Raw genomic sequence first — 14,228 nt, forward strand, 5'->3', positions numbered from 1 at the left:
ACGATAAAAATTTACAAGATGAAAGGTAACTTGTAATGCACGAGATCAATAAATACACGATGTACAAAAATGTTAAAAATCAAAGTTGAGAGTAGAAATTGACACGTTGTCAATAATTTAATAAGCAAACAAGGTAAATGAGAAAAGACAAATTGAATAATATGATCAACTAATAACTAGCTGTCGAAATTGTGTTTTTTATAAATTTTTTTTTAAAAAGTTTGTTTCGATTTACGAGGATCTAAATATTTTAATCAGATGAAGAAATGTTAGTGAACCAAATCCTAAAATTTTGATTAAGTAAAACCAAACGTGTAGATAAGTACGGCAACCAACGATATTAATCTTTGAAAAATATAAGAAAAGTTTTTATTGTATGAGAAAAAAATACTTAAAATGATGGATTTTCCAAGTTGGGTTTGTTCCAAAATAACTAATTTAGACAATTAATCGTTTAAGGTATAACTGCATACAAAATACGTTTAGACGAAAATGATGAAGACGATAAAAAACTTATTTGTGAAAACTTAACTACGATTGGTTTGATTCAAAACACATTTGTTAATTGAGCTTATGAAAACTTAAATAATTGAGATCGAATGATTTGGGGGCAACCTCAAATAGGTTTGTGAAAACGAGGTTTGACCAAGGTAAGCTTGATGAAATTAAGTCTTGCGGGTCTAGAATCAAGTAAGCGAGAACGACTTTGTTACATGAAGAAAGCTTGAGAGACATAGGGTTGGTAGGTTTAAGCTAAATGAGCATGGGTAGTATGGTACGGTGCCAGTATAATTTGAACTCGGCGTGAATTAGTAAAGAACAATGCGTCACGTAGGTGACTAGGGTCTCCATAATTATAGAAGGCATGCGCAACAGGTGCAAAAAGCTAAGTCGACAGCATAGACCGTTGTGGGATGTCTTGTAGTACATGGCAAGTATGAACAAGATAACCGAACGATTACATCGGGTACAAAACGATATGAGGATTGGATTGAATTGAATAGTGATAGTTGCAAGTGAAGCGTAACAAGTGGAATTTGACGTAACCTGTCTTGTTTGAGACGCTATGATTTTGTTGAGATTGATTGTTAATTTTGATTGACAGCATGTAGTTGATGTTTAGACTTGTGTTTGTTATGAGAATGAGTAGGGGTAAATGAATTGAATATATTAGCGAAAAGGTTAATGAACAAGATTGCATTTATGTTTTGAAAATTGAGTTGGTATTTTAGGGATCGCGGGAGCTATCTACTTGACTAACATGTGGCCGTGAAGTGGTTATATAAAATAAATGATTAATGTTGTTTGATGTTGAGAAAACATTATTTGATTAATAAAGATGTGATTTAATGAGAATGTTGGATAGTTGTGTAGATTTCATATGTGTTATTGTGTAAAATGAAACTTAAATATGTTATGCTGATGTTCATTCACATTACCAAACACATTCATACACATCAAAGTTATGTTTGTTGGGACAAGGAACCCGTATATAACAATTCGGGTATTATGTTATGAAATCCCATTTCACGATACATGGTTGATGGTTCTTTGACATGTTTAAAAATTATTTTACCAAGATAGCATTCATCTTTCTCATGATCACTTACACATACGCTCTAAAATCTTAACACACCTTATGATTTGTAATGACAATTTAATACAAAAAAAAACCCAAATTAATAAATTAGGTAAACAGATTGCATCAATTAAAACCCCATACGACTACTATACAATGAACTCCACCATTTAAAACAATTTGATGGCGTTAAAGATCGTTTATTTAACTTAGAACCAGTCCAATGATCCTATTGCAAAACACAAGGAACCCATTCTACACGAGGTGTTAGAAAAGTCTACCTCGGTTTGTTTCCACTAAGAGGTTACTTGACACAACATGATAGCGCGATCCATTTACTAGCCCAATTGTAAGGCCCCGTTACCGGTAGCCCTACTTTCGTGTTGGATTTACTCATAAACGCAGTTCTAATATCAGAGTTAATTAAAAACATTCGCGGAATATAAAAACTTTAATAAAACATTTCATAACAATTCAAAACTTGTCTTAAACAACCAACTTGTCTTTCGAAAACTAAGTAATTAAAACATAACACGCCCTGAGCCTTCCGATGCCAGCCTCTTATTCAATGCCACGTGTCTCCTCAAGCGAGCTGCCTCATCCTACTCACCTGCGTGCATACTAAAAGTCAGCTACGCTGAGTGAGTTCTAGTTAATCATACATTATATAATACACACAAACTTATATTCTTTCATTCATACTTTCATACTTTCATACTTTCTCTTGTACTAACTTGCTTTCATATCTTACGTTATAAAGAGCATTACGCCCTACATTCCTCGAGTATTATTAGGGCTCGGTACCCTCCTTCCTCGAGTATTATTAGGGCTCAGTACCCTTCTTCCTCGAGTACTATTAGGGCTCGGTACCCTCCTTCCTCGAGTATTATTAGGGCTCGGTACCCTCTTTCCTCGAATATTAGTAGGGTTCGGTTCCCTAGTTCTCGAATATTAGTAGGGTTCGATTCCCTCTTCGTTACCATACAACCATACATCATACCTCGAGTATTATTATGGCTCGGTACCCTTTTCGTAACAATACAACCATACAACCATCCTTTCCTTCTTTTATTAACTTTATCACGTTCATACACATAAGCATACATATCATACTTACCTTATACATAGCGTTACAACCTGACAGTATGTGCAATATCCGAAGATCGTTCATGTACCATCAAGCATTCATTCATACATTTCACATTATTCACATAAGGCATACACTTAACTCTTAGAATAAGCGTATTAACAAATATATTGAGTATGCACACAGCCCCGAAAACATAACACATAAATGGGCTAGAAACTCACCTGAATCCTGTTACGCACTCCGTTAATCGTTATTCCCTTATTGAGTTGTGCACGACTAACTGTATAATATTTACATGTATCAATTAACTACCACTACTCATATCATCTTTCTAGTCTTAGCTACCACCCACAACGAACGGGGGTCCGGGGGCAGCGCCCCTGGCAGCGGGGTATAGGGGCTGCAGCCCCTAACAGAGTCCTATTAGGAAAAATTTTAAGATTTTAAGTTACTATTTTAAGTTAATGAAAAATTTTATTTTCATTAACTGTCTTAACGCATTTCCTATTAGGATTTTAAGTTACTATTTTATTCACCTACTCATTCGTTAGTCCGATTCGGTACCTTAAAATGCATGTTAAGCGAACTTAACTTAAGCGAACTTAAGACTCGGCGAACTTAGAGTCCAGCGAACATATGGTTCAGCGAAGTTGATAAGGTAGGCGAACTTGCTTGTAGCGAACTTAACATCAAGCGAAGTTAGGTTTGGCGAAGTTAACCTTAAGCGAACATATGCCAGGCGAAGTTGTCAGGGGCGAACTTGGCTGGCGAACTTGCTTGCAAGCGAACTTGCTTGAAGGCGAAGTTGGCTTACAGGCGAAGTTATTCAGCATTCGCCTCTGTTCATTCGTAATCACCAGAATCACCCTCGTTTCATCGAGAAATTCTTGGATATGACGTTAACAAGTCCCGCGATCATTCCCATGGCCTTGTTCGGGTAAAACTTAGCCCGGAATGACGTAAAGTTTGGACCTTTATGGTAAAAACGTTCAATACAAGATTAACGGTTTATCCTATACGAACCGTATCTGTTTATGGGTTCATTGGATTCGTCCTAGCATCAAGTTCGTTACTTTACGTTTCGTTTAGAGCCGATCTATTATAGTTTCAAGTTTCATGGCAAACCGTCTATAAAAACATGAACTTTAAGATCGAAATCTTACCTTTATGTTTTCGTTTTGGTTTCGGTTAGCTAGCTTATGAACTTTGGATCTTGTATAACTCTTGAATCACGTTTTCTTGCTCAGATTTCACCTCTCTCTTGCTCGGCCGCGTATGGTGTGTGTGTTTGGAGTGTGTAGAGATTAAGATGGAATGAAATGAGGTTTAGGGTTTTATGATTGTTTAGGAGGATATTTATATTCCCCAAGGCCCATGGACCTAAAGCCCGTTACCCTTTAATCCATCTTATTTAATCCCAATCCATGATCTTTTCTTTATTTAGCATAAATTACTTATTAACACTCGATAACTAAACGCAACTTTGTTTATTTAATACTAGAATCATTTTAGGATGTTACACCAATCCTTGTGAATAGAAACATGATCAAATTATCAAATAGGAAAATGCATGGTCAAAGTTGTTTTTTGTTTTGTTTTTTTTTTGACGGCAAAATATTAAAATAAATAAAATTTCAGCGAGTAGCCTGAAAAGTAGATACAAAGTTTAAAAAGAAACTGACCCAACTAAACAAGAAAACCCCAGCCCATACATAGAATGATAGAATCATAGAACTATAGTGCCCAGTTCTTGAGTTTTTTTTAAGGAGGGAAAGGAAAGGAAAACTAAGGATGATTAAAAAATGGGTGTTCTTGAGTTTTTTTTTAGGATGGAAAGGAAAGGAATATGAAGAATTAAGATGTATTAAATTGATCTATTTTTCCAATAAGTTATCCTCCCATTTTTGGGCTGATTACTAAGGATAACAACACCTAATTACAATATCACCCATTAATAAAACTTCGATGAATTGATCGCTGAGCTAGATGCTTTATTCGAGTTTGGCTGTGAACTAAAGAGCCACAGCAGAAACTGGCTTGTTGTGTATACGGATGATGAGGTGACATGATATGTTCTAATGTGGTGTCTGTGGGTCAGGGAATTCTGTGGCATGGTTAGAAAGAATCTTCATTTATACCAGAGAGGATGTTCAGAGGATGAATCTCGGGGTTCAAGAGATGATGACACGTCATCAATAGCTGAAAAAGACAAGGAATAATTAGGTAAAAAGCTCATCTGGTTATTGCATTTTGTGTTTATAAGTGTGTTTTTATGATTTTAATTATGGTTATAGGTTTTTTATAGGTTGATGTTACAGGGAGCGGCAATTGAGAACTGAAATAAGTAACTTTATTATATATCATACTTCAGCTTAAGCTTGGCAAAACAGTTGAGTTGGGCAGGGTATTTGGCCAAAATAGGTTCTGGTTGTTTTAATAAATACAATTTGGTTCTGGTGAAAACGGTTATTGACTAAAATGGGTCTGGGTTGTTTTACAAAAGCCAATTTGGTTATAGAAAAAACGAGTTTTGACCAGAATGGGTTTGGGTGGTTTTGAAAAAACAATTTGTTTATGGTCAAAACGGGTCTTGACCAAAATGGTTTCGAGTTGAACTTTTTTGGAACTAGTTGATTGCATTTCTTGCTAAAACTAGTTGGTTATTTTTTGGAGACGATTGCTTATTAAACGTGTGTGTTTGTTTTTGGAGACGATTGATTATTAAGAATGATGGGTAAAATTGTAAAAGTGTTATTTTCCTTTTCTTTCCATCCAACTTAAGAACATAGTTATCCTTTCATTTCCTCTAATTTCCTTCCAACTCAAGAACACACCTAATTAAAAAAAATTTCCTTCCCTTCCTTCACTTTCCTTTCCTTTTCTTTCCTTGGTTAAAAAACTCAAGAACAGGGCGTAGAAGTGAGCCCACCAAGTACCAACAACAATTTAACAAAAAGTGAAAATTTGACTAAATTCGTAATTATACATGTTAAATGACACAACTTAAATTAAAAACTGATATATTAAAAACACAACACACTAGCAATAAGCCAAGGGGAAAACAAACAAAAGAATTACATTGCTAACATTGAGTTTTTAGCTAATAAACAGACTAGAAACCCATAAAAAAGAATAGTTAAAATTATCCACCATCACAACGCAACTCAATCCAATCATTCATTAAAAAAACTAATTTCTCTCTTTTTCACAACCCAACCCAATCCAATACTATCATAACCCGACCTAACCCAATATTTTATTAAATAAAAAATGTTTCATTTTTTATAAATGTTTCATTTTTTATAAATTTTATATCAAAATGTTCAATTTTTTTATAAATAAAACTGTGTTGTTACATTTTTTTAAAAAGTTAAAAGCTGTAATTTTCATTAAAAAACCAAGTTATTGTAAAAGTTTGGTTGCAAACTTAGGTTGCTAGAACAACCTAGGTTGCAACCGGACGTGAACAAAAAAATTTTTCTAATTTTTTTAATAAAATGTTTTTTGTCTTTTGATACCACCTAGCAATCAGTTTGATAAATGATCACCGTAGTGGATAGTCTAACGATATCATAAATAACAAGCATCTGTTCCATCAATCTTGCATAAAAGATGTAATCATTTATGTATCTCCATAAAACCCACCATTTAATCATAAACTCGTAATAATAGCTTTCAAAATCAATCTTTATTTTTATTTTTTTAGTCGGTTAGGTTGGTTGTGGTGAAGGGGCTTTAAACCCAAGTTAAAATGCCACATCACTACCACGTTGGCAGTGAGGCTTTAACTAAAACACTCTTTAACACCGCATTGGGGTTTAAAGCCTCGTTACCACGTTAAAACCTCACAATTTCCTTGTTAAAGCATCACCCCACCCTTTTCTCCTTTGCCGCCTCGTTAATGTGTCAAAGCATCCACCCCATACCCCCCGGCTTTAGCGTGTTGTTCTAGGCATTAAAGCCGGACCACATGATTATGTCGCCTCCCTATCACCCCCATAACAACCAGTCTTAAAAAGAATATATTTGTCAACGACAAAACCATTTCTATAATCAACAAAATATTGATTTTGAGTGGGGGTGTAAAAAAGCTGAGCCCGAGCTTAGCTCATTTTGACTTCTAAGGGCTTAAGTTCTAGCTCGGCTCGTTTTGAGCTCAACTCATTAATTGTTTCTTCAAATTTGGCATTGGTTTAGGCTAGCTTTTCATTCATGTCTTAATACATATACATTTTTCATTATTTTTTATACCTTGATAAAAAAAAATACATTAAATTAGCCTAAACTCGGCTCAAGTTCATACAGTTTCTTAAACGAGTTAAGTTCGGCCTGATCTCAACCAGGTATTGTTAAACTTGTCAAACTTAAAAGTTAAAACACAGGCTTTAACATATTTTTTTAGACTATAATATATTTGAGAAAATAATAAAAGCATAAATACTGTACGTATATACTAGCCTTGCCTTATCTTGAACAATAAAACTAGGGTTTTAGACTAAACACTCAAAACCCCTGGAACAAAATGGCGACTCGTGTTCTCCTTCGATCCTTCATCAACAAAACCCTAACTCCTCGCATCTACACCACCACCACCACCACCACAGCCACCATCCTCCGCATCCGGCCGCTAATCGCCGCCGCCAACAACCTCCGTCACGTCTCACTCGTCGCCACCGGGATCCGCGCCTTCTCCACGCGCCAAACCACCTCTTCCTTGAACGACTCAAACCCTAACTGGTCTAACCGGCCACCTAAGGAGACGATCCTCCTTGACGGCTGTGATTTTGAACACTGGCTTGTGGTTGTTGAGAAGCCTGAAGGTGAACCTACTAGAGATGAGATTATTGATTCGTATATTAATACGTTAGCCAAAGTTGTTGGAAGGTACTAGTTCTATGCTTATTTTGTTATTATTATTATTATTAGGGTTTATTGTTTAATAATATTTGTTTTACTATCAAAGATTAAAACTTCAATAATTAGTTATATATATTAATTTGCTGAATATATATTATTGTTTTGTGTTTTTGGTTTGATTTAAACATTATTAGTTAGTTATAGTTTTTAGAATAATATTAATATGGAATCATTTTCATTTCGAACCGTTGGAGATCAAACATATTATCATTCATCAAACTGTAGATTGTGTACTTAGAATATGCAGGACTTTTGGTTCACTCTGGGATTAAATGATTAATTATAATTTGTGGTTTCTAGCTATGATGAAGCAAGGATGAAAATCTATTCGGTCTCGACTAGATGCTATTTTGCTTTTGGAGCTCTTGTTTCTGAAGAAGATTCTTACAAGTTGAAAGGTAACAAGTTACCTGCTTTTTATGTTACACTCTCTGGTTTTTAGTTTTTTATTACGATTTTTTACAAACTTTTGTTTGGTTTTGTTTTGTTTAGAGTTACCGGGCGTTCGTTGGGTGCTGCCTGATTCTTATCTTGATGTTAAGAACAAGGATTATGGAGGTACCACATTACACAATATTTCATTAGCTCATATTGAGAAGTTATGTGTGAAATATGGTTTTTTTATTGTGTGTTTTGTGTGGCAGGGGAACCGTTTATTGATGGAAAAGCTGTTCCGTATGATCCAAAGTACCATGAGGAATGGATAAGAAATAATGCTAGAGCTAATGAGAGAAATAAAAGAAATGACAGGCCTCGCAACTTTGATCGGCCAAGAAACTTTGAGAGGAGAAGAGAAAACATGCAGACTAACCGTTTACCACCTGGTGGACCAACCAATGACGGAGGTGCACCACCATCTGGGAACACGGGAGGAATGCAGCAAGGTGGTCAACCTAATGCTGGTGGTCAATCTAACTGGGGTCCTCCCTATCCAAACTACAATGCAGGCCCACCCCAAAACAACATGGGCGGTGGAATGCCGCCACAAAACAACATGGGCAGTGGTATGCCGCCACAAAACAACATGGGCGGTGGTATGCTGCCAAATGCTCCCAATTACCAGCAACAGGGAAGGTATGGACCACCGCCACCTTATCAGTCTGGACCTGGGCCAAACAATGGGGGTGCACCGTATCAGTCTGGACCAGGGCCAAACAACGGAGGCGCGCCGTATCAGTCTGGACCAGGGCCAAACAATGGAAGCGCGCCGTACCAGTCTCGACCGGGGCCAAACAATGGAGGGGCGTCGTACCAGTCTGGACCGGGACCTAACAATGGAGGTGCATCTTATCAGTCTGGACCAGGGCCACACAATTATCAGGCTGGACCAGGGTCAAACAGTTATCAGTCCGGGCCAGGGTCAAATAACTATCGGTCTGGACCGGGGCCGAACAGCTATGCACCAAACAGCGGTGGGAACCCTTACCAGAGCCAGGACATACCTGGAAGAGACATGCCATCTCCACCAAACTATTCACAGAACTATCAGTGAACATATAATGGACATGAAGCGCGAATTTTACCCTGTTTCAGTTGTTTAGACCTGATATGATGAGTTTTATCTAGTTCATAAGATTGTTATAGAATTGTTGCTTTAGTTTAACTACGGTTTGTCAGTTATGCAAATGGTTACTTTTGTGGTATTTACTCATCTTGGGAGAATCAAGTTGCTAACTTATTGTCACACTGTTATGCATTATTTCATTTTGTGATTTTTGTGAGTGGCTTTTATGATGCTAACATGAACAGTTTAGCCATTACTAAGAGCCGAGCTAGTTCGACTGGATATCTCAAAACCAAGCTAGAATCTTTGCTCGTGTCATTAACGGTGGGTTTGACTATAGGTGACGATCATGAAGAATTGAGTTGATCTGGACATAAATTATATATAGGTTTATTTGGATCACCTGCAGATTGTAAACAGGTCAAATAGGTTAGCATCATTTGTGATCATTGTTTGTCTCCATCACGTACTCGTCATGAGGTCACAACCTTCACTTTAGCCAGTTGCTGTTTTAACTGTAACCAAATTTATACTTTTTTGAAGTTGCCTGGTTCAGCTTGAACTTATTTAGCTCACAATCTGCATTGACCTGACCAGTTTAATCATCTTGTATATTTTCTTAGTAAATGTTCCCATTAACAGTTATAACCAATCTGAAATGAAACAAGTTCTAAAAAGAAACATTACTAAACTATAACCAATCACGAATATGATTCGCAAGAGAAACATCTTCTTTCCTTGCATCTCTTTTCAAAAAGTCGAAGTCAAGTCTTTCCCAAGCTCGTTGATCATGACTACTAACTTGACTGTTTACAGATTTCCCAAGCTCTTTCACTTTCTCAGCTTTTGCTTTTGCTCGTTTCTCAGCTCGTATTAGTGCCATATCTTTTGCTTTCGCCACATCAGCAGACCATTGAATTTGTTGAAGAGCAATCTCCTTTTCAATCTTGTCATAGCTGTCCAATCTAGCTCTTGCTGATCGGGCCGCCTTTCTTAGCAGCAGTTGCTATGCACTTTACCCAATTTGATATGTAACGTTCGCGTGACCTTATCCCCTTAAAATGCTCTCTCCATTGTCGTGTAATTGTTATGCATATATTTTCCTTTGTTTGGTCGCTGCATAAAAAATGGCTCTTAACATTTGCAGGAATGGCAAAATGAACAGCGAGTAGATTGGGTAAAATGTGAAACAGGCATGGTTTAAAACGGGTAATATTTGTATGCTGAAATGAGTAAGGTCAGATTGACCTCGAAAGTTTTTCATCCAAAAAATGTTAAAAGCTTTTAGGGACAACTTCACCTAATAATAACCATGTTTCCCAAATCTACACTAAAAAAGTCATTTTTTTCTGTCCGTCTAAAGTCGCTCAGTCATTAGGTGTTCCAATCCTATACGGTTCTTTTATAACTGTTAAAATTATAAAATTAAGTTAGGCAAATGAAACATATATGAATCTTGGTTATTAATAAGCGATAATTGTTTTCCAATTAATTTGAAGTAGGAGGTAATAGTGAATAATAACCAAATTTCATAATTGTTAGAACTTTTAAGTCAGATTGAAAAAAAAAACTAATCACTAAATAGTACCCAAGATTCATATATATATATATATTACATCCGCCTAGCTTAATTTTAAAATATTTAAATGTTTACACAAAAAATATAAGTTTCTAACACCTAATGAAAGTTGAGTGACTTTAGAGAAACAAAAAAAACCTGCGTGACTTTAGTGGCTCTAGCCTATGCTTCTCGAGAATAACACTTTTACTTGTTTTTGTGCAAACTTAAAAGGCTAAAATTGAGAATGCACAAACATACCTAAGAGTGCGAGGACATTCAGACATTTTCTTTCTTATGTGAAAATAGAACGCCTTAAATGCTCTACATAATTGAAGCTCTCTGAATGATCTAATAAATTGCAATCCACGAGACACACGGGAATCCAGGTGTGCTGTTTTCAGGCGAACTTGACAGCGTTAAAAGGATTGCGAAGAACATGTGTTTGGAACCAGATTATTGTTTGTGCATGTAACGGATAAATTCCTGAAGAAAGATGCATATTTAGACTCATGAAAACCTTAAATGTGTCTGTTTTAAATGCTGAATAAATGCATCATCTTCTCTTATCAGGTATAAAATAGATGTGCTGAAAATATGAATATTTGGAATATAATGTTACAGTTAAACATCCATTCTGCAGACTATTTGATACAAAACCAAGTAACAAAAAAGCAAGAAACATGGTAACAAACAATTGACTGATGACTTAAAGCATACCCACATAAACATATACATTTTGGCAGAACCTTGTTATGTGAAGAAGTACTAGTTTAGAGGGTGGTAAGTGGTAACCAACATAATCATGTGACCATGAATAAGCTGAAGACAGGCGGAAGGTGGTGACTTGTAAGACTCCGCTTAACATCAATCTATCATGTTGGCATCAACGAGTTGGATAAGGCTTTGAATTTCCAAGGGGTGAGAGATCAAGTTCCACGGTCGTAAAAGAAATGCAATTTAAAAATAGAGTAGAGAGTGTGTGAGTTGTCGTTCTAAAAAAATAAGTAAACGTGAAGAAGATTAATAATAGATTCTTCATTATGCGAGTAGAGGACCTCGATTGTTTCTCTTATATTTACATACAAAAGAAAGAGAGAGAAATAAATTGCATGTGGTAATAAGCTCAATTGGCTGAAAAAAAAATAGTTATGTACTATGAGTCTATGACGTGTTATTTAAGTTGAAATTATTATGGCATGACATAATATATATATATATATATTGGTTAATAGAGTAATAAGCTAATCCACCCCAATAAGTAAAATTTAACAATGATATACTTGATAGCCTTAAATATACTTAATACCCGACAAGCAAGAAACAATTGGCCAATCTGGTATCATATGTGTGTCGGATAAGATATCGAACACAATTTTACAACCAAATATAAAACCAAGATTATTAATTAACATTGTCTAAAACTCGTATCATTGCCTTCCCTACTTTAATACACAATTAACTAGCTATACTGGCAGTATTTACAACGAGTCATGTGATATATTTGCATTCCCTTTTTATATTTTTAAACATGGCTCTCAAAAAAGTTATTTATTAAATATGAAGGAAAAAATAGAATGCAAAGGCAAAATAACACACAAAAGGCTGTAAACGAATTGGACTTTCAATGGCACCGTGAATACATATCGTTCATCAATATTTATTCGACTTTATCTCCACATTTTCTACTTTATTATTATTATTATTATTATTATTATTACTTTGATATTTTGTATTATTTTTTTAACAAATAACAATACTGTTTAATATATTGCTATTATAATATAAAAAAATATGATTACTTATTAGTTATTTTAAACAGTTAACATGAAGGTTTTGACCCTTCAAACGATTAAAGAGATTGGTTTAAAATGAGCTTAAAAGAGGAAAAATGTTGATGAGTATAAATTATTTAAAACTTAAATAAAATAAACTAAAATAGTTTATCTGCTTACGACTCATATAATTAGTAACAAAAATATTTTTTTCATGACAATTGTTACTCTTACTCTAATTTACACAAATAAAATCTAAAATACTCGTTTACCAAGTGGGGGTGTCAGTCGTTAAAAAATATTTAAATTATCCATAATTTAACTATATTAATGAAAAGTTTATATGTTATAATAGTTATGTAAGTTAGTTTAAAATTTAAATATAACAAAGACATAAAATATAAATATAACAAATCTGAAAATTAAATAAAATCTTGTGAATACGCCGTTGGGAGTTGGTGAATAAATAAATGGAAAACGATGTGAAAAATAACATTGGAATCACAATACCCGTTGGTGGTGTGCTTACTTTACATGATATCCCCAATTCTTTTAACGATTTGCTAAAAACTGTCTCTGAACTATTATAATGTATTCACTAGGGGAAAATTTGTAACTTAGGTTATGTAATTCATTCTCCAACTCATCTTTATGATTTAAATAAAAATAACATTCTTTAAATTAATTTATCATTTTTAATAACATCTTACTTTTCAGTTCCTATCCATATCACTATAATTATTTCTTTTATATTTTCTTTATTTACCTAAAATTTAACTAATATGCCTATATGCAATTGGATGTTAAATAGAGGATGAATAGTGAAGAAAATATTTCTCATAATTAAGTAGGGTTTAGGTAGAAAGAGAATAAAGCAAATATTTTCTTTATCCTATACGATAAAGAGACCCTTTCAATGAGCCAGGGCCGGGTGGTTGACAGATCCCGGCCCGACATCCCGATAGGCTTGGATTTAAAAAAAATTATATATATATATATATTTTTATGAAAAACTGTATTTATAATGTTTAAACATAATTAGAAAATCACTAGTTTGGTCTAGTGGCAAAGAGGTGTGGCTTTCAACCCAAAGGTTATGGGTTCTAATCTCACTTGAGACATTTTAACCCTTTATTTTTATAAAAAAATAGTCTTTTACACAACCAAATTATAAGACCCCAAAAATTAAGGCTTATTTAAAAACTAAATTGTTTAACACAACAATATACCCTTTTTATTAAGTCCCAAAAAAATTTTCGTCTTCGACCCAAAATTTTTTAACTGTTCTCGAAGCCGGGCCTGAAATGAGCCTCACTCTAAAAATCTTTAGTTTCTCTTGTTTTTTTACAACAAAAATATCTTCAACTAAAGAATTACATTTATCTGGTTAAACTTTAAATTTATTTTGTAAATAGCTAGTCTAAATCCCTTTCATTTCAAACTAACCAAGTTGGTAATTGGTTAACAACATAAAAAAATTAAGCAAAAACTTAAAGTTCAATTCCCATAACTAACTTTATCAGAAAAAATAAAATCTTCTTTTGTCCTGTCACATACGTTTCGTTAAACCTTCATATAAGCAAGTCAATTGGTAAAAGGCGTTAACCATTTATATGTACCGAACTGATGAAAATTATATGTATCGTATCATAATTTAAAAGAGAAAGACCAAAATGAATACCAAACAATAAACAAGGGACGACTATTGTATTTGTTTTCAGATACTATTCTTTATAATAATAATAATAATAATAATAATAATAATAATAATAATAGCTTAAAAAGCAATAGTAGTGGCTCATTTT

At 34.4% G+C, this 14,228-nt stretch overlaps 1 protein-coding gene across 1 annotated transcript; it reads left to right on the plus strand.

The window, feature by feature from the left end:
• The first annotated feature begins 7,177 nt into the window (after nucleotides 1-7,177).
• On the plus strand, nucleotides 7,178-9,504 carry LOC143585647 (uncharacterized). Its single transcript, XM_077067397.1, has 4 exons — nucleotides 7,178-7,553; nucleotides 7,887-7,984; nucleotides 8,079-8,144; nucleotides 8,231-9,504. The coding sequence occupies exons 1-4, from the start codon at nucleotides 7,192-7,194 to the stop codon at nucleotides 9,076-9,078; spliced, it is 1,374 nt and encodes a 457-aa protein (XP_076923512.1). The 5' UTR covers nucleotides 7,178-7,191; the 3' UTR covers nucleotides 9,079-9,504.
• Nucleotides 9,505-14,228: the final 4,724 nt, after the last annotated feature.

The sequence above is a fragment of the Bidens hawaiensis genome, unplaced genomic scaffold, assembly GCF_021521415.1.
Source record: "Bidens hawaiensis isolate Kalapana, Puna unplaced genomic scaffold, B.hawaiensis_p1.1 tig00001575_1, whole genome shotgun sequence".
Lineage (NCBI taxonomy): Eukaryota > Viridiplantae > Streptophyta > Magnoliopsida > Asterales > Asteraceae > Bidens > Bidens hawaiensis.

What these genes read in the sequence shown, in the direction of transcription:
- LOC143585647 (XM_077067397.1), top strand. Translation starts at nt 7,192, where the DNA reads ATGGCGACTCGTGTTCTCCTTCGATCCTTCATCAACAAAACCCTAACT. An exon ending in TTAGCCAAAGTTGTTGGAAG is followed by an intron (nt 7,554 to 7,886) that starts GTACTAGTTCTA and finishes TGTGGTTTCTAG; the next exon opens with CTATGATGAAGCAAGGATGA. An exon ending in TAAGAACAAGGATTATGGAG is followed by an intron (nt 8,145 to 8,230) that starts GTACCACATTAC and finishes TTTGTGTGGCAG; the next exon opens with GGGAACCGTTTATTGATGGA.